The sequence below is a fragment of the Antechinus flavipes genome, chromosome 2 (genome assembly GCF_016432865.1).
Source record: "Antechinus flavipes isolate AdamAnt ecotype Samford, QLD, Australia chromosome 2, AdamAnt_v2, whole genome shotgun sequence".
Classification (NCBI taxonomy): Eukaryota; Metazoa; Chordata; class Mammalia; order Dasyuromorphia; family Dasyuridae; genus Antechinus; species Antechinus flavipes.
The window spans coordinates 136,125,475-136,146,561 of record NC_067399.1 but is presented as its reverse complement, the minus strand read 5'-3'; the positions used below and the strand labels follow the sequence as shown (position 1 = coordinate 136,146,561).

Below are 21,087 nucleotides of genomic sequence, written 5' to 3'. Positions count from 1 at the left end.
AAAACAACTAATGGTTTAGAACAGGAAAACTTTCTTACGGATACAGCTGACGCTTTCTGGAGGGGGCCTCGGGGAGATCTGAGTCTCATAGGTGATTTTTCTGTTGTCAAAGAGAAAAATGAGATCCATGTCCAATATTCGGTCATCATTTAGCTGCAAAAAGACAAGAACAAGATGGGATATTCTTGAATGAAATACCCCTACCTTCATATAATAAGGCATACATGGCAGTGAGTTTTCTAATCACCACCTATGTGGTCTCTGGATGCCTCTGAACACTATAATCTTTATCCAATATATACTATCTATTTATCTTTCATGAGGTCTTTTCTTGGTAACTCTGGCCAACAACAATTCAGCTCTGTTCCAAATCTTTCTGCTTTTTTTTTGTCTGTACCATATTCCTTATTTGCATCCTAGTATAGAGGACTCATGGAAAATCTAGGAATAAGAAAATTTCAGCTTGAGTCCTGCTTGTACTCGGGCAGTATAAGCTTCTATTACTTCATCTCTCTAGACATTAATTTCTTCATTCATTAAAAAAAAATTATACTGCCTAGATCCTAAGATTAATACATTTTACAAATTTTAAAGTGACCCACAAGAGTGAACTTTAGAGTTTAGCATTTAACATTTGTGTTTACTCACTGCTTAAATGCAGAGCGAAGTGAACAGAACCAAGAAATCATTGTACACATTAACAACAATACTCTAACAATGATAAATTGGGAAAGATTTGGCTACTCTAATCAATACAATGATTCAAGATAATTCCAAAGGACCCATGATGAATAATACTATATAACTCCAGAGAGAGAACTGACAAATTAAGCACAGACTGAAATATACATTTTCCATTTTGTTTTCTTTCCATTTTTTTTTTTGCAACATAGCAAATATGGAAATATGTTTTACATGATTTTACATATAAAATTGATATCATATTGTTTGCCTTCTCAATGAGAAGGGGAAAGCTAGAAGGAAGGAGAAGATTTAGAGCTCAAAATTTTTTAAAATATTAAAAATAAACAATTTTTTAAAAATCACTACTTAACACACATTTATTTTATTTCCCCAGGTCACTGTGAGGTCTTTATGGGTAGGGCTTTAATCTTAATTGTTTTTATTTACAATATAACTGCATGGAACACATAATAAGTGTTTAATAAGACAGTTTTTAATTGACCATTTCCTTTAGAAGGATAAAGCCAAGTTTATAAGAATAATTGCCGGAAGAGTATGTCTGATAGGAGATATGACCCAAGAGTCAGAAATCAAAACAAAGTATTTGTGTCTCAAGGAAATCCTGCCATGCGAGGCATCTTATTCCAAAACAGAAGAGAAGAGGTATAAATATCACAAATTCAGTAGGGCCCCTGCCAAATTGGTGACAAATGTGAGAGCGCCTCTAGATTCACTAGTAAAAATAGTCTTAATGATAATGATGATGATCATGACGAGAAGCGTTGTTTTTCAAAGGCCTCGGGGCTTGCTTACCTTGCCATCCATAATACACTGCATGGCTGGTTTGTCAGAGAACAGGGCCAGGCCAGCTTCCTGCAACAGCTCCTGGTCCTCCTCTGGGATGCCCGTGTCAGCCTCTATCCTGGCCTTCAAGCTCTGCAAGCTTTCCTTCTCCATTATGGGATAGGTATACACAGTGCCAGTTACCATATTCAAGATGTGAACCAACTGCAACCCAAAGGTGACAGGTCATGGAGAAAAGCTACAGGACAAGTAATCATTGCTCTGTTTTCCACCACTGCTGATTTATCAGCCTGGACTCTTCCCCAGGATTCAAATTTTCACCTGCTTTTCATGAGTTCCTAAAATACAATGATGCACCTTTAGAATATAGAATTTTGAAGTTGGGAGGAAGGATCTCAGAGGTCATTTAATTCATCCTCTTACCTGAAACCTCCCTATAACATATCCATTTGATGACATCCTCTAGAAAAAGGAGATCGTATTTTGTAGTCAGAACTCCCAGGTTCAAATCTGGTATCAGACATTTACTAGGTGTGGGACTCTGGACAAATCATTTTGACTCAATTTGCCTCAGTTCCTTCCTCTATAAAATAACAGTACCTATTTCACAGGATTGATGTAAGGATCAAATGAAATATTATTTAGCCCAGCTTCTTCATCTATAAATGGGAATAATAATAGTACCTACCTTCCAGAATATATTGTCAGACCTATTTAAATGTTCACTATTTTTGTAATTATTTTGATTCTGCCTCTTTTTAGGCAAGATAATCCCTCAGATATTTGAAGATAAGGATTTAATTTTCCCAGATTGAAGGCTTGTTCTATCCCTAGATTATTCAAACATTCCTCTGATAGCACAGTTTGAAGTTCCTTCATCATATTGATCACCATCCTCTTGTGATCAGCTAGACAGATGTATAGTCTGGATACCATAGTATTTCATGTTGAGATGTGTATTCCATCTTATCCTGAGCTTTGGTGCTAGTCTTGTCGAATAGTCTTCTTCCTCCTTTGTTCCTGTTCTTCCTCCCCCCTCCCTCCTCCTCTTCATTTTTCCCTTCCTCCTTCTCCTTTCTTCATTTTCTTCCTTTTCCTCCTCCCCTTCTTCCTCCTCCTCCTCTTCTTCCTTCCCCTCTTTCTCCTGTTTTTCCCTTTCTTCTTCCTCCTCCTCCTATCCTTCTTCCTCCTCCTTCTCCTCCTTTCTTCTTCTTTTTCCTCCTCCTTCTCCTCCTTTCTTCTTTCTCCTCCTTCGCTTTCTCCTCCTCCTCCTCCTCCTCCTCCAGTCTCAGCAGCCTTACCAACTCAAATCATATAGATGGAGAAAACAGGTTTCCTCATTGATAACCTAGTCTTGTACGATTTCTAATTTTTTTCCCCATAGTTCCTTTCGGTTGCTTTATCGCAGTTATATCATAAAGCTCAGTCTCAGTCTCCTGATTGCAGAGGAAGCAGACTTTCTGTTTTGAAGTAACTTTGACACTCACCTTCAGGTTCAAGATGTCATCCAGTGCTTTGAAGCAGCCATTTGGGCCGTAAGTAGGGTCCGTGCCCCTCTGTCGAGGCTGCCACATTAACATCAACTGCAGCCACTTTTCTAGTCTCTGAATCAGAATACTGAGAGATAGAAAAGAACAAGAATTAGACAGGAGGAGAAGATGACATATCTCTGACAGTAATCTCATCTTGTATTTATGGAAAAGGTGAAGAGGGTCAAGCCTCCCAGGCCTCTCAGACTTATCGGTGCAATGCAACATTATGTACACAGCTGGCATTTCAATAAATACTTGTTAGACAGATTAATGGATAAATCTAAGAAGGATGTTATTATTCCTCACCAACAGAATAGTCTGAATATCTCTAAACATTTGATTGGTTACAATAACCCCTTAACTGGTCTCTCAGGTTCCAATTTTTCCCCACCTCTCTTCCATCCTGCACATTACCTTGAGGCTAATCACACTAAAATACTGCTTTTATTAAGTGACTTCCAGGCTCAAAAATTGTCAGCGTTTCCCACTGCTTATAGGAGCAAATCCAAACTACTTCTCTTGGCATTCCAATGTCCATCAATATTTCCTTTTATTCTGTACTCCATTCTAACATAATCTCTCATTTCACAGAATTCTGGGACTAGGAAAGACCTTGGTATGCATTCATGAAATTCATCCCCTTTATAGCATGCCCATCAAGTGACCATGCAGACTTTGTCTGAAGATCTCCAATAAAGGGAAACCCATTGTCTTCTGAGGCAGCTGGTTGATTTTTGGACATGACGTTTTCCTTACAATTAGCCCCAAATCTGCCTCATTGAAACTTTCATCCATTGCTCTAATTCTCACCAACAGAGTCAAGCATATCAAAGTCTAATCCATTTTCCACAATTCATGCCTTCAACCACTTACAGACTCTATTATCTTTCCCATTAAGTGTTCTTTTCTCTAGAAGCTGAATATTCTCAATTACTTCAATTTAAATCGTATGATATCAACTTTAGACCTCTGATTATCCGGGTTGCTCTCTTCTAGCTCAGGGATTCTTAATTTTTTTAATGATATGAACCACTTTGGCAGTATGGTGAAAGTGATGGACCCCATCTTAGAACAATATTCTTAAGTGAAGGAAATGCAAAATTTCAGTTAGAGATTAGGGAAATAAATATGTAATTTCCCCCAAGTTCATGGACTCCTTGAAAGCTATCCATGGATACTCAAGGAGGGGAACTCCAGGTTAAGAACTCCTGGTGCTGATGTTCTTCACCATATCCATGTCCTTTCTAAAATGTGGTACTGTGAACAGAATATAATAATGTACTTGAATTCTTGACATGACTAAATTCCTTTCTCACTCTACTTATTCTTTTTATTGGATATATTGACCCACTTTTCTTCCTAACTAGATGGTTTGTATTTATCCAAATTCCATCCATTTCTGAAGGCCCAACTTGAGTTGCTTCTCAACCCTCAAACTGCTTTCCCACAGTATATCTTATAGGTAAATTTGTTTGGGTGTTTGCTAAGAACTGTCTGTTTTGTCAAAATGAAATCTATATTGCTTACCTTCTCAAGTTTGAAACTTATATTTTAAAAAATGAATGTTAACATTTTTGTATACAATTAGGAAATATTTAATGAAATAAAAACTGTCTTTTAAAAATGAAATGTATTGATAAATTTCTTTTAGAAAATATTTTCTAAGAAAGGCAAATGAAATATGTTGTTGGTGGAATTATAAATTGGTCTAGCCATTTCCAGAAAGCAATTTGAAACTGTGCTAATAAATAATTAAAATGGCTAGACCCTTTGACATAGAGTTCCTAATGCTAGTTATATACATCAAAGATGGAATGAAATATTACATATATACTAAACTACTTATAGTAGAGACTTGAAAACAAATTAGATGAGTATAAACTAGAAAATGGCTAAAAAAACCAAACAAACAAACTATGGTACATGAAGATGTTGACAGAATTATGGGAATTGTATGAACCAAATTGGCTTTATCTTATGACTCAATTTTAGATATAGTTTAGTTCCCTTTCTATTCAATTATAGGCCTACTCCAGTTTTGGTCTTCTGAAAAAACTTTATTCAATTGTAGGAATTGTGAGAAAACTTTATTCAATTGTTTGACCCAATCCCTTTATGGCTGGGAAGCTGGACCATCTCTACCTGCTTATTAGAGATCCTAGATTATGCTAACCAGAAACTCAGTTAAATTCAAAGATTGATACAAGTAGTTTTCTCACAATTATACATCTCAAATAACCCCATATGTCTTATCTGAAAACTTATCATATACTGGTCAATCAGTTATGGTTTTTTTATTCCTTCAATTGGGAAAGTGGAAAGTGAAACTTTTTTTTTTTTTTCAGGAAATTATACTTGTTCACTCTCTCCCTCCCAATTTAGAAAGTTCCTAATCCAATTAGAACCAGATTACCCAATTTTGTATCCTGGTTTATATCCTGTTAATTGTTTTCTTTTAATGAATAAAAATCTGTCTCCTGTATCTGATATCCAGTGCCAAACTGAGGAGACTTGGTCCTGATTTGTTGTGCTTTTGCACAACATGCATTGTTTAATAAACTGGAATATTCAGAAGCTTGAAATTTTGCTTCCTCAGTTTTCTCAGATTTCACCTATCACAGGAATAGGAAATTTACTGTACCATAAGAAACAGACATTATAAAGAATACAGAGAATTATAGGAACCAGTGCCAAGTGAAATAAGTAGATGACAAAAATGGGAAACAGAAGGAACAAAATCTGAACATCGTGTAATTAGAATGACTAAGTCTGACCTCAAAGAAGAAAAGAAGCATTTACTTCCTTTCCTTATTTGAAGAGGTGGATGATTACAGGTATGGAACAATTCGTATATTTTCTGGGTTGGTTGGTAAGGCAAGATTGTGGACAGAGGGCTGGATTTTGAATTAGCAGCACATGATCCTTCAAACCCTACTTTGGACATTTACTAGCTTTGTGACAATGAGCCTCAGTTTTCCTCTGAGCTATCTGTAGATAGCGCCTATGGATATTTTCAACTCAGAATCTGTGATCTTATTTATTGGTTAATTTTGTTGGACTTTTTTTCCCCTCCCTCCCTCCCTCCCTCCCTTCTTCCTCCCCACTTCTCTCTTTCTTTTTCATCTTCTCTCCCTCTCTCATTTAAAAAAAATTCTCCATCACAATGGAAGAGCTCTCTGAAGGAGAGAGGGATATATAGGGAAACTCAGATGATGTGCAGACAAAAGATGTCCACAAAACTTTTTAAAAAATGCTTTCCTAAACACTTCCAGCCCATAGTGACCTCTGTTGATCTTGTAGCACATATGTTTTATATTACTCATTTATCAATCACTGCTTATTGACATCGCCTATTATTTAACTCTTCTATTGTTATTCCTGTGATGCCTTTCAATTGGATCTCTTAAAAATACATTTTATTGATGCCCTTTTATCTAACATCATAGTCATTTCTTATCCTTTCCCAATTTAAATTTCCCTTACAACAAATTGAAATAATTAAGCAAAACAAATCTAATATGATATCCATATCTGCCCCAGAAGTTCCCCACTTCTCTAGTGTGAGGTGGGAGATGTGCTCTATTATATGATTTTCAGACCCTTCAATGCTTTTTCAGTTATCCACAACTCAATTTTCTTTTAGTGATCTTGCTCATTTACATATATATGTATATTACTCATTTTGTTGGTTCTTATTTCATTCTGAATTATTTCAAACAAATCTTCTCTTGTTTCTCTGAATTCCTGATATATTTATCATTTCTTACTGCATAGTATTATTCTATTATAGTCATAATACCATCATTTTTCAGTCATTCCTCAATCAATAGATAACTGTTTTATTTCCAGTTTTTTAATGCCACAGAGTGTGCTATGAATATCAATATATACTGGACTTTTGTTTCTGTCTTTGACTTGCATGGGGTATATCCAGTGGTGGGATCATTGAGTCTAAGGCTATGGACTTTTCTCATACAATTCCAAATTGTTTTCCAAGATGAGTGAACCACTTCATGGCTACAAGAACAGGGCATCCACATGCCAGCCTTCTTACAGCCCCTCCAACATTGACTAGTTCCATCTTTTATACACTTTGCTACATGCATAGCATGAATGAAATCTTAGAATTATTTTTATTTGAATTTTTCTTGCTATTAATGATTTAGAGCACATTTTCATGTTGCCATTTCATAGAAATTTTTATTTTTACAACTGTTTGTTTATAACCTTTGACTGATTATTCCGCAGACAGATTTTAGGTCCCATGATGGCAAGAACCATTTATGTAATAATTGTTCTATCCCTTTCTTCACTCAGAACAGGGCAAAAAACACAGTAAATGTTTAAGTAGTATTTTTTGGAATGAATGAGAGGTTTCTGTGACAGCCTGAAATTGATTGCTTAAGTAACTAGTAGAAAGAGAATAAAACTTGTTCAATAAATCACTCAACAAGCAAATATTAAACATCTAGGAACCAGGCACTATGCTAGGCACTAGATATAAATACAGAGAATGAAATAATCCTTGCTCCTAAGTAGCTTATACTCTGGGCCATTACAAGATAGTCATTCAGATGCTCATTTTGGATGCTTAGTATCTGAGAGATGTATTATGATATTGGTCTATGATTGATCTAAATGTAGTCTATGATGTTGTACCTTACCTGTTAAGGTTATTAGGATAGGGTAAACTGCTTGAAAATTTCACTCCTCCAGTCAAGTCTTCACTAACAACAATATCTAGTTCACTCTTCTGTCGGACTTTTGAATGCCTAAAAAGAAAATTGCCAAGAGTGATTGGGTATCCAATGTTTCTCTGTATAATCAATCAGTCAACATTTATTAAGCACCTACTATGTGCCAGATATTTTTCTAAACACATTAGCTTTTCCTGTGGATACTTTTAACCGTTTATATTTTACTTTACAGCTATATAGGAAATACATTTTCATTATAGCTCTCACCATGAATTGGAGGTGACCCCGAATTCTTAGAAGTTATGTCAGTAGAATACAAGCCCTAGTGGTCCTTCTTAATGGTAGAGGGCTTTGAAGATTGGTCCAGAAACAAAATGTGTGTCTGGCCCCTGAGGCCCAACTTGGCCGAGCTGAGTTTAGAAAGACTCATCCCTTAGAAGGATGTCCACCAAGGAATGAGTTTAATGGCCATGGCACCTCATGAAGCCAGGAGAAGTTGAGATCTAGGTCCATGAAAGAAGTTCTCATACTTCTAGAATTGAGCATCTTTCAAAGTATCCAAGAAAAAAGCCTACATTTCCAGACTTATTTCTTTCACAATAATCATGGTCTACTTCTTTTATCATGAAAAGATGGTATCTCTGATATACTACATGGAAGCATTATTCATGGAAAGAGTTTTTTGCAGTTATTCCTCAGAACATCTAGTTCTTTATCCATCCGTGTCATTGGTTCATTAGGTTGGTTTTACCCAAGAGGATGCTAGTAATTGTTTAACAATTAGCCTCCGGAAAAAAAAAAAAGTACGCAAGACACACTTTTAAATTTAATCTGCATTATTAACATTTTCTTGGTCTGAGCAAGGTGACATAGTTTAAGATGGGATGGTCCAGGACTTGACCCCAGGGCTTTTGACTCCAAGGCTATTTCCACAATATCATCTAACCTTTGTATTCAAAACAAAATTGATTGTGAGAAATTATCAAAATAAAAAGGCATATGGATCTTTAAAGTTTTAATATTAATAATAGAACACAAGATGATAAAAGTATGAGTACTCAAAAAATATCTGTCTTAATACCGTAAAACAATCCCTACATGTAGTTAATTGAGAAATTTGTAGCACCCATTCTCACATAGTCAAGGGGTGTTTGTGTCAATTTCCATGCTTTAATGTGAGAGTCGGTGATTGGAGAGGAGAACAAAAAAGCAGAAGCTCAGTTTGAAAAAAACTACCATATCAATAAAATGAAATCATGAAAAAAAATCCTATTTTAGTTTCTAAGTTACTTTTACTTTGCCTTTTAAAAAAATTCAGATATGTAAAAATTTGAAAAAAAAAAAGGCATAAGGCAGACTTATTGCTTGGACTACTGAAAAAATAATTTCAGAGAGCTTTTATAAAATTGATATAGTTTAGGCTTAAGGTCAATTATGTATCTGGTGATAGATAGTTGATAAAGGAAAAAGCATCTCTCAGATCTGCTCACTTACCATTGCACTGGCTGCCAGTTGGGGAGGAATGGCCTGAACCCCGTGATACACTCAAAGGCCAGGGTTCCAAAACTCCAGTAGTCCACAGTGACTGTGTACTTCTGTTGTTCCAACAGCTCCGGAGCCTGAGAAGAGACACTGTTGAGTTGGAAACAGAGAAATTTTTTTGTCCTCCAAGCCTCATGGGGAAAGGTAGGACGTTCCAAGTTCCCTAACTTTCATTCTCCTCCTGAGTACTTTGGTAGATACTAGAAGGTGTCATGTCACTCCTGATCTTGTACAGAAGTGGATAAAGGTATTGTGCCTCAGTTTCTCTTAAATTGTTCTGCCTCAGTTCCTAATTGTTCTGCCTCAATCAACACCCTTCCTTCCTGATCATTAGAACTGATATAATTTAGGGCTGGCTATGCTAAGATTGTAAACTGTAAATGTTTGATCCAGATAAGGAGAAAGACCTTAGATCTTAGACAGCATGACCCCAGCCCTTCCCTACTTATCAGAATGTCGGATGCCTCCTCCCATTCTGTCATTGTTCTTCTTGATCCCAACTTATCAGAATGTCAGGTGCTTCCCGGATTGGGAAACACACATTAGTTGCTGGATTCTTGGAGACGATAGTCTTACTCATCCCTGAGACCAAACCATGGATCCACTGGGTCCCAACACAATCTCTCCCTCTCAAAGTAAATATTAAAAACTCTCTAAGCTCTATCTTGCCTCAGTTTCTCCCACATTACAAAGGAAGAAGCTAATTCCAGGAGTTCTGAAGGGTTCTCCCAGTTAAACTTAATAAACCAAAGGGAAGGACCAGGAAGAAGGACTCCTGGACTTTATTTTGATCACCACTTTGCCTTGGGGCAATGGGACAGCAGAGCACAGGGGTCCCCCAGCAGGTTTTGTGAAAGAATTTGCAGTTCCATTCTGCAACTCTCTCAGTGAACCATGAAGTTTGAGGTGCAGTCTTGTTTTTTATTTAGCTTTCTATAGTTTGGGGCCACTAGGGGCTAATTTCCAAATCAATAAGGGTGTGGATTGTTTCCCAGACCAAAGTGATTCCCAGATCAATTGGAGGTGGGAGTTTCCCATGGGAAGTAGGTAATTTTCTGGGAGCTGGGAGCTCAGGTAGGTGGGGATCATTTTTAGGAATTTCCCTAGGCCAGGTGGCCCACCCTCCACAAAAATCAGGAGGACACAGAGTCCTATTACATCAGTATAATACACCTGATAAATTCTCCTTATGCTTCAGCATCCCTACTCTTTAAATGAAGTTATTGTCATTATTGTTATCACCATTAACAAAGGTTGATTGAGTGGTTAAGTCATACCTGGGAAATGGGTTAGATAAGGACGCCACCAAAAATGTTGTGTAGAGCAACATCCCTATATAGGGAAAAACTTGATTAAATGAGGTGGAGAAGGGCAATATTTTAAAATTCTTGTTTTTAAGAAATGCATGTATTTTTAAGTGCCAAAAAAGTTTGATCTCCATGATATGGGGTCCTTTGGGGTTTAAACAACATAGAGAAGAATAAGGGAGTGGGGGGAGGACAGGGAGGAAGTGCCTTTAAATGTTTCTCAGAGTATACAAATGCCTTGTTCTGCTTCTGATGCTGAGAAGTCATTTCTCATCATTCTCATCAAGAAACTTATAATGCAGGGCAGCTAGGTGGCGCAGGGAATAGAGCACCAGCTCTGAAGTCAGGAGGACCTCAGTTTAAATTTGATCTCAGACATTTAACACTTCCTAGCTGTGTGATCCTGGGCAAGTCACTTAATCCCAACTGCCTCAGCCAAAAAAAAAAAAGGAAAAGAAAGAAATTTATAATCTAAGGGAGAAGGATAAATGTTGTGAGAAAAGTGCTTTTTAAAATGCTATATAAATTTACCTCCAGATAGAGAATTGATGGAGTAAAACTACATTTTTTCTTCTCTTTCTTTAAAAAAATTTTCTTGTATATGGATAATGTAGGAACTAGTTTTACTTGACTATATATATTTGTAATCAGTTTAGTGTTTTTATCTTCTAACTGTTTCTTCTAATTTCTTATAAGATAAGAAGTTATCTTATAACTTTTAATTTTAAACTGAAAAGAAAATTGAATTACAAAAGGTGCTCTACAGTAAATGAAGTGATAGGAGTACAGTGGGTAGGGAGTGGGTCTCAAAACCAGGAAGACTTCACTTCATGCCCTATCTTTGACACATACTGGATTTACAATCCTAGGCAAGTCAGTTATATTCTCCATTTGTCCAAAAGCATTGGGAGATGTTTTCTCATTAGAAATTCCCTGAACTATACCAGTTAAATCACAGTCCTGAAATCTAGTCCTATACAATTGAGGAGTATGAATGATAATGATTTTATATTTGAACGTATATAAACCAGATTGCATGGCCTAATGGAAAGAATGCTCTTGGACTTGGGAGTTGTGAGACTTGGTTAATTCTGCATTAGGTATTTGTTAGTTATATGACCAGGAGCAAGAAAGTTGATTAAATTTTCTGTATCTTACTTTTTTCCTTTGGCAACTTGAAATTTGGAAAGAGGGGGAAGGCTCAACAATGGCTTGTTAGATATGATATAGAGGAGATTTTTATTTAAGAATAGATTGTTCTCTGAATTGCTTCCAACTCTGAAAGGCCAAAATTCTTTGACTAATTCTAGGAAGGGAAATCCACCCATAGGGAAAAGTGTGGAGGAGAGATAAGCAGGTCTTATCACCATGTTGATTAGAGCTGATGATAAGAGATCATATCAAGTTGGAGACGTGTGGAAGAAAAATGGTATGAGGACACATAGCAATAATTAAAAGCTACCCAGATACTACTTGAATTTTTGACATACCGTGAACATCCCATTATACAAGATAAAGAGAGGGGATCCCCATAGACTAGAAAATGATCAAACTGTAGGTGAATGTGAAGGAATATCCCTGGAAGGGATGAATATGAATAATTTGGATAAACATAGGAAGACCCATGTAGAATAAAATAAATATAAACAGGAAAACAACATATGTAATGACTGTAGCAAGGACACAAAATCTGAATCTGAAAGCTATATAATAATAATGATGATTAAGAGTCCTGGTCCTACAGAACAAGTGAGAATAGGTGGAGAGCTCTAGTCATAGCATACTATACTCACTGTCAAACTCTGCTGATGTATTAGTTGATTTTGTTAAACCTGTATTTTAAAAAAAAAGTCTTTATCATAAGAAATAGGTCACTGGGGAGAAAGGAAAAAGGGAGATATTTAAAAATTAAAGGAATGAAAAAACAAAAGATATTAAAAAAATTAAAAACAATAAAATCTTTTATGGGTGCCCCCATAGCCATCAGAAAATCAATTGATGGTGGGTGTGATGAGAGGAACTCTGAAACACTCTCTGTCTCTCTCTCTCTCTCTCTCTCTTTCTCTCCCTGTGTTCTCTCTCTCTCTGTGTTCTCTCTCTCTGTATTTCTCTCTCTCTTTCTCTCTTTCTGATTTTGGGGGGAACACTTGAGAGACCTGCCCCAGGGAATCAAGATAAAGTGGTTTCATTCTGTTATCTGGGTGGGAATAGTTGAGTCCAGGACCACTCCGACTTAGCCTGAGCTAGAAATAGAGATTTCTACTTCTATTGAGTTGGAGATTAGTCCAGGGACACTCATTCAAATGGAAAATTTCTATTCAATTCTGAAAACCTCTGTCTGATTCCAACTCAAACTGCCCCCAGCCTCTAGACAAAGTTTCAATTATAAAAAGAGGCAACTTGGTGCTCATTCCTTACAGAGGACCTAAAAGCAGGAATCATGCCAGGCCAGGGAACCTCCCTTGTCATAGTTGCCTGAGAGGGACTCTCTGCCCACTGAAAGACATTCTCTTTTCAGCATTAACCTCTCTGTGTCTCTCACACATTTCCCTAACAAGACCTTACCCCTCTTTACCTCTCTGTCTGGACTTCTCTGCTAGACCTTTATCTCTCTGCTGGGACCTTGCGACTTGGAAGTCAGTCTTCCTAGCAAAGGCTGACTTCCCAATGCCAAGTGCCAATAAACTTCTTTTGCCAGTCTAACATTTCGGGTTCGTAAATTCATTTACAAAGGATCTGTGCCGACCAGAAAGGGGTTCCCACAACTCTCTACCCTGTGCCAAACCTCATCAGGTGGATCCCCCAAAAGAGATTCTGAAGAATCTACAAAATTATGGCATTCAGAGAGTTATCAGATCCCCAAATCTAATCATGAGATGATCCTCTTTGAAAAATGGGTGAGATATAATTAGGACAAATAAAAAATTATTCCATGGAGTAGGCAATACATGAATAGAGGTGATAATAACAATAAATGAATTTGATGAAAAAGTAAAACTTTTTTTTTCAGATGGAAAAGATGTTAGAGATGACTAAATCCAACTTCCTCAGATTAGAGAAGGAGAAACTTGGACCATTACTTTCCCAACCACGCTGGGAGTTAAGGCAGGGACAAAATCATAAGTGGTTTCTAAGAGAATGTGGGACATGGCTCACAGAAGGACCCCTATGACCCATTGTTTGAGGCTGCAAAGCACAGAATATTTGGATGACTATTCATGGGGTTGAACCAGCAAGATATGTTTCCTGTGTTCCTGTGAAATATCCAGATGTCTGGGATGGGGATAAACTGAAAATGTCTGGGGTATATCACAAGAAAAAGCAATGGGTGTAGGGACCAATCCTGCCTCTTACCAGGTACTGCAGTGTCCCCACAAAGGAAGTGCAAAGACTGCCTTGGTCCAGCTCTTTAGCGTATCCTAGGTCAATGATCTTGTGTATTAACTGAAAAAAAAAAAAGTGAAAGAAAAAAACCAGTCAAGATTTATGATAACTACAGATTGTGTCTCTGTTCCAGCATAAACATTTTTATGCTGGAATAAAGTGATATTTACAGTTAAGTCATCCAGATCGTAAATGTGAACTCCCCCGTCTGATACAGCAAGCCCTGATGTCAGAACAATTAGCAAGAATGAGTGTACAGTACAATACATTGGGACAGAGGTGACTGACTCCTTTGGACAGCCTGACCTTTGGGCATCCTGATTTCCCAAAATGAGCGTCATCCAGGAGACTTTAGGAGGCCTGAAAGTTCTGTCACTGTAATCCTAAAATACCAGCAGAGGCGTCCCAGTATGACCAAAGGCAGGATATTGCTCATGTTCTCACCTGAAAAAACCAGTTTCCTCCCATGGCTCCTCTTACCTACCTGTTTCTCAGGCAGGAGCTTCCAGGAGAAGTTAAATCCCCCCAAAATGGTGTCAGCATCATGCGGCCGGATTGGACTTTGTAGGGCAGGGACACACCTTGTTCAAGATGAACTTAGAGCACTCTTGGGTATGAACTAACTCTCGTGGCCCAAGAGTAGATTTTGTTAGGTGACTTCCTCACCCCCATATCCATTTCCCCTGTCCCCACCCCAAAACTCTTTGAGCTCAAGATTAGCCTTTAGGTTGCTGTTGCCAGGTGGAACCAGATTAAATTATATTTGGCAAAGGTTCAACAAATTACCTAAAACATACATTACTTTAATTTGTGGGTTTTCTAAGTCAACATGAAGCCCTCAGGGCAGCCTGTTTTTATTAAAATATGACTGTGGGCTGTTTTAGATGGATGAATGATTATTAAGCATCAAGGGAGAATATGAATACAAAAGCAAAGATAATCCCTGCCCTAAAGGAGTTTATATTCTAATAGGGAGACATCACATATAGGAGAGTGATAGCTGGGAGACTACTTGGATTTGTAAAGTTAAAGGGAAGATGAGGGGAGGTAATGGGCCTAGAAGGAGCACAGCTGTATAGATGGATCCACCTATTACAGATACAATGACAGGGCTAATTTGATTATGGGTCAAAGACTTCCTTACATCAGAGGGCTGGCAGAAGATGCTGAGGAGTGAGATGGACTCATCTTCCTGAGTTCAAATGGGGTCCCAGGCACTTCCTAGCTGTATGATCCTGGGCAAGTCACTTATTTACCTCAGTTTCCTCATCTGTAAAATGAGCTGGAGAAGGAAATGGCAAACTTCTCCAGTGTCTCTGCCAAGAAGACCCCAAATAAGGCTACAACGAGTCAAACAGGACTGAACAACAATGGAAAATAACAAAAATAATAAATTATGTGGCAGGCCTGTGCTGATTATTATTATCTCATTTCATCTTTAAACCATTAAAGTTTATTCATTTATTCATCATTAAACCAGGACTTTGATGCTATCATTATCATATGAAAAAACTGAAGCAACAGAATCAAATGACTTGCTCATTCACATAATTAATATGTATCTTTTTTTTCCCCCTGAGAGATTGGGGTTAAGTGACTTGTCCAGGATGACACAGCTACGAAGTGTTAAGTGTCTGATGCCAGATTTGAACTCAGGTCTTCCTGACTTCAGGGCTGGTGCTCTACCCACTACACCAACTAGCCACCCTAATTAGAGCCATATTAGAACTCAGGTCTTCTTGACAATAGAACCAGCCCTTTATTCACTACTTTAATTCACTGCCTCATTTATATTATATTTTTTGCTCTCTTCTCTGGCTTCTGAAGTTTATCTAGCACTGAAGTTTAGCAAAGTACTTTACAAACATTATCTCTTTTGAGCATTATCAACAATCCTGGAAGGCAGGGTCTATTATTATTCCCATTTTATGGATGAAAAAGCTGAGAGACTTAAGTGACTTGCCCAAGGTCACACAGCCAGTAAATATCTGAGGCTATATTTGAACTCAGATCTTCCTGACTCCAAGTCCAATGCTCTATCTACCACCTCCTAGCTACCAAAAGACCAAATCCCTGTCAGCAGTGGACTTCACTCACCATCCTTTTAAATTCCAAACATTAAACCAAAATACCCTTCCCTGTCCACCATTTTGCAGCCCTTGAGGCTGCTACAAAGAGCGGAATAACTACCAGGAAGGCTGGATTATTGGGTCTGACCCAGCGACACAAGTTTCTCATGTTCCCTTGAAACACCCAGATAGCTGCATGGGTGTGGGGAGACACTTCCTCCAAATGTCCCCAGCCACCCAGATCTCTCTTGGGCCCAAACATACAGCTATTCTCATGCCCAAAAGTCTCACTGTTGGCAACAGGATCCAGAACTGGCTTTCAATTGGTGTCCAGTACAGCAATCAATGTGGGGACTCTCAACATCAATGGGAATAGAAGTCTGATTCCAAGAACTGTAGGGCCCTTGAGGATAAGAGGTAAATAATATTTTCCTTATCAGACTTGTGCAACTTGGGCTCTTCACAATGCCAGCTATTCAAATGCACTCTGATCTGCAGAAGTTTCAAACTAAGCTATTAAAAAGGGGTCCCAGAGAAAATCAAAGTTTCACACAAGGAAATGAAAATATAAATAAAGAGGAAGAAAAACATTTCCTTTCCCTACCAAGAATGGGCTCCCTGCAATGGAGTCCACACACAACACCATCAGTCAGAAGACTTTAGTTTCCACTCACCCTTTTTTCTCCTTGTTGTAGAACGATGTTTTCAGGCTTCAGGTCCCGATGGATGATTCGGTTTTCATGAAGATATCTAAGTGCTGAGGCTGTGGTTTGGAAAGGAAGCAGATGTTTAGGGAATATATAAAGGTCAGAAATTAATTTTAAAAAGTTGTTTAAAACTTTAAAAAGTTACACAGAACAAAAGTGAGACTATGTCACTCCTCTACTTTCCATCTTTTCCTTCTTTAACATCTCATGAAATTTCAAAAAGTTCTAGGTTGAGCTATGAAATAATGGGAAAAATCCTAAAATTTGAGCTATTCTCTGAACATACTTTTGATGGCATTAGGATTAGGAATTCTTGGGGAGGAAGCCCTTTCCAAAGATGCCAGTCAACGACTGTTCTGCAATTTATAATTTGGAGAGCAGCACAGCCCTGAGAGGTTAAGTGAATTCCCATACAACCAGTATGTGAAAGTATGTGAATGTCAAAGAAGCAGGATCTGAATCAAGGACCTTTCTCACTCTAAAACTTATCATCTCTCCAGTGAGCCAGGATGTCACTCTCTAGATAATGCTTCAATTTTTACAATTGCTTTGCCCACAATAATGCCATGAAGTAAATGCAGTCTCATTAGCCCATTTTATAGATGAAGATACCAAGACGCATTATTCAATTTTCTAACAATATAAAGGGCTGGAGAAAGAGATTCTCCTATGGTAGAAGTGTTGAAAGCAAGGCTGAATGACACAAAATAGGAGATGGAACAAAAAAGGCACTTGACAGAGGGAATGTATTAAGTTGAGGAGGATACTATGAGGCATAATTATGTTCATGACCCAGTGGAGTATTTTATTCAAAGCAACAACAATCCCTGTGCAACAAGAGAACTGTTCGGTTCTGCAAACATATACTGTATCTAGGATATACTGCAACACATCTAACATCTATAGGACTGCTTGCCATCTAGGGGAGGGGGTGGAGGGAGGGAGGGGGAAAATCGGAACAGAAGCAAGTGCAAGGGATAATGTTGTAAAAAAAAATTACCCTGGCATGGATTCTGTCAATATAAAGTTATTATTAAAAAAAAAAAAAAAAAAAAAAAAACAAAGTAATGACAAAAGCCTGTGCACCAAAATGCTATAGTAGAAAGGCACTGGGTTTGAGAGTTAGGAGAAAAGATCTGGGTTCAGATATATATATTTGATATACATTAAATATGTGACTTTGTACAGGTTACTCAACTCTAAAAGTTTCATTTTTTTTCTTATACAGAATAAATTTATATAATAATACTTGTATTTCCTGACTCAAAGGATTATTGTGAGGAAGATGTTTTGTAAGTCTTAAAACACTATGTCATTATCATTGCCAGAAGTTTAATCAGTCAGTCCATAGGCATTTATTAAACAACTATTATGTGCTGTGTACTGTATTGTAATGAGTGAAAATTTTTGAGAAACAGAGTTTTTGGGTAAATTATAATTTATTTTTGTTAATTACAGTAATCAATAAAATGGGTTCCATTGTTCCTCTTGGTGACCAGAGACCTAATGTGGAATATCTTGAATATTTATGGAGTCTTTAGAAAAAGGAGTGAATCTGAGGGTAGACATCATCTCTGATTGGTTAATAAATAATGAGAGGATGAATATTGTAACGAGATGTGGGCTTATTCTAATGGAGTAGAAGACATGACTTCAATCACAGTATTGGACAAAGAGAATTCTCTCTTCTCAGACCACCCTAGACTAGGATTATCTAGAGAAAAAGGGGAATCCTCTTCCACCTAGACTTGTCTGGCTAAAACACAATGGGCCAGAATTCACCAGTTCTTTACCTTTTGATTAGACTTAATTTTTTTCTAATTGGTTAAGTCTCTGAAGACTCTACAAGGGTTGGTTTCTGAATGAGGAAATAGAAAGTGGAAAGACCTTACTCCTAATTGGTTGTTAATATAAGAGAGAAAAATAATCTCTCTCTCAATATTAAGAGCTGGAGAAACAAAGAAAGGCAAAGGACAGAGGTCCCTGCTCTCAGGAACTCAGTCTGATGAGGAAGATGATGGCAAACAACTATAGGCAAACAAGTATCTACAGGATAAAATGAAGATAATCAATAGAGGTAAAGCACTAGAATTAAAAGGAATTGGGAAAGCCTTCTTGCAGAGTTGGGATTTTATCTGAGATTTGAAAAAAAGCAGGAGACAGATATGAGGAGGAAGACCATTCCAAAAGTGAGGGGCAGTGATTGAGAATACCCAAAGTCGGGGTATCTGGTTGGAGGAACAGCCGAGAGACCAGTGTTACTGGGCAACAGAGTGTGTGTGTGCGAGAGTAAAGTACAAAAAGATTAGGAAGGTAAGAGGGGACATTTTATATAGGCTTTGAATGCCATTTAGTAGTTCAGAAAATGAAAATTAAAGGGTCAAGTTAAAATGCAATCGAGAAATGCTTAACAAAATAAAAATATGATACAACATAGATAATGTTAATTTGGGGTTTTCTAAGTCATTATGGGGCCCATATAAAGCACCTATTTCTTTTTTCTTTTAAAAAATTTTTAATAGTATTTTATTTTTCTGTATACATGAGAAGATAGTTTTCAACATTTACTTTTTGCAAAATCTTGTGTTCCAAATTCTTCTTTCTCTCCTTCCTTTTTCCCCTGTCCCCAAATTTTCCATATTCGTCATGTTGCATGAGAAAAATCAGAACAAAAGGGACATAGAACACTAAAGAGTCTTATTTTATAGATTAAGAAACTGAGGCACAAGGGGAAGAAGAGAGTAAGCATTTATTTTGCACTTACAATATGCCAGACACTGACTTTTTTTTTTTTCAAATATTATTTCATATCAAAGGCTATAGGACAGAGGCTGGCCTAGAAACTAGGACTTTTGACTTCTTGTCCAATGTTATTTCCACTCTACTATTTCTTTTAGTAGAGTTCATGAAAACACCATTAAGGTTAATAATACCTTGTTTTTGCCTAAGAGTCATAATTTTCAAGAGCTACATAATCTCATCTGATTCACACACTGACCTTCCAGTTAGGTTGAACAGATGCTTGTTGAACAGAAGAAGGTCATAACTGAGTGACTTATCTAAGATCATACAAAAGAATGAGGGACTAGAACCTAAGTTTCCTGATTTCTGGTGTTAAAAATAACTGATATTTATAGCACTTTAAAGTTTCCTAGGCACTGGGAAGCCTCCTATAAGTTCAGAGAAGAGGGAACAGCTACTGTATCAAACTATTCATGCTGACTCATCCAAGCCCAGAAGAGTAATATGAACTAATTATGATGAAAGATGAATTACTGCAGAGGCCATTCTCAGGAAACTGAGACAAAGCTCTTAAAGTAAGGAAGGACCCTGGTCATATACCCTTGAGATCTCAGAACTGGGTCTTTTTTCAAGCAGGAGGAAACATACTTAGAATGATCAAGAAATATTTCTATAGAATTCTTTACAAGACTTCCTCTGGTTATTTTAGGAAAGTTTTCCATAAAATCCTTGGTCAGTTCCTCACTAAGGCGTCAGAAAAGTGGTCCTTCTAGACTATAGGTGGGGTCCCCAAGGCCATTCATATCCACGCATTAGCATCAAAATGGGCTAGGGTGACGAATTCTTTGGTGGGGTCTAGCCAGTGTTTTTTTTAGAAGAGGGAAACTCTCAATGACCAGATTCCCTTTAAAAATATAGATCAGCAACTATTCAACAATTTAATTTCACAGAATTGCCTGAATTTGCAGAATTTACCTACAAGTAAAGTCACAAAGCCTAAGTCAAAAGGAGGATTTTAACCCTGATCTTCCAGGTTTAAGACTAGCTCCTAGACCACAAAGTTTCTTTTTTTTTTTTTTTTTAATCTAAAGAATTGTCTGTTTTTGAAAAATGTAGATTATAGGCTAATTTATAAATAAAAATATAATTCTGTTTACATTGCTTATTGCTAGGTTAAAAAGTGTAGTTTCTACTTAGGCAATCTAAAGGTTCCCTTAAAAAAAATTCTTCTAATTGCATGTGCTTAACCTATATCAGATTGCTTATTCTCTTGGGAAAAGGGGTAAAGAGGAGAGAGAGAGACACAAAATATGGAACAAAAAGTTTCGCAAAGGTGAATGTTAAAAATGATCATCTTAGCTTGTATTCAGAAAAATAAAGTATTTTTTAAAATTAAAAAAAATTCTTTCAGAATTACCCATGTTTAACATATATTATATTACTTGCCATCTAAGGGAGGAGGTAGGGGGAAGGAAGGGAGAAAAAATTTGGAACATGAGGTTTTGAGAGGCTGAATGTTGAAAACTATGCATATATTTTGAAAATAAATAGCTTTAATTAAAAAAAAAATCCTCCTTTCATCAGAGAATAGGAAAAAGAGCCCTGGGCCTGGAGTCAGG

At 37.2% G+C, this 21,087-nt stretch overlaps 1 protein-coding gene across 1 annotated transcript in view; it reads right to left on the bottom strand.

Annotated features, from left to right (window-relative positions):
* IKBKB (inhibitor of nuclear factor kappa B kinase subunit beta) overlaps positions 1–21,087 on the bottom strand; it is a 74,870-nt gene that overhangs the window by 27,415 nt on the left and 26,368 nt on the right. The window contains exons 6-12 of the mRNA XM_051975600.1: positions 16,694–16,782; positions 13,921–14,010; positions 9,212–9,336; positions 7,685–7,792; positions 2,976–3,105; positions 1,498–1,692; positions 39–153 (exon numbers count right to left, since the gene is read on the bottom strand). Coding sequence (XP_051831560.1) covers positions 39–153; positions 1,498–1,692; positions 2,976–3,105; positions 7,685–7,792; positions 9,212–9,336; positions 13,921–14,010; positions 16,694–16,782 — 852 coding nt within the window. The remainder of the gene's footprint in view (positions 1–38; positions 154–1,497; positions 1,693–2,975; positions 3,106–7,684; positions 7,793–9,211; positions 9,337–13,920; positions 14,011–16,693; positions 16,783–21,087) is intronic.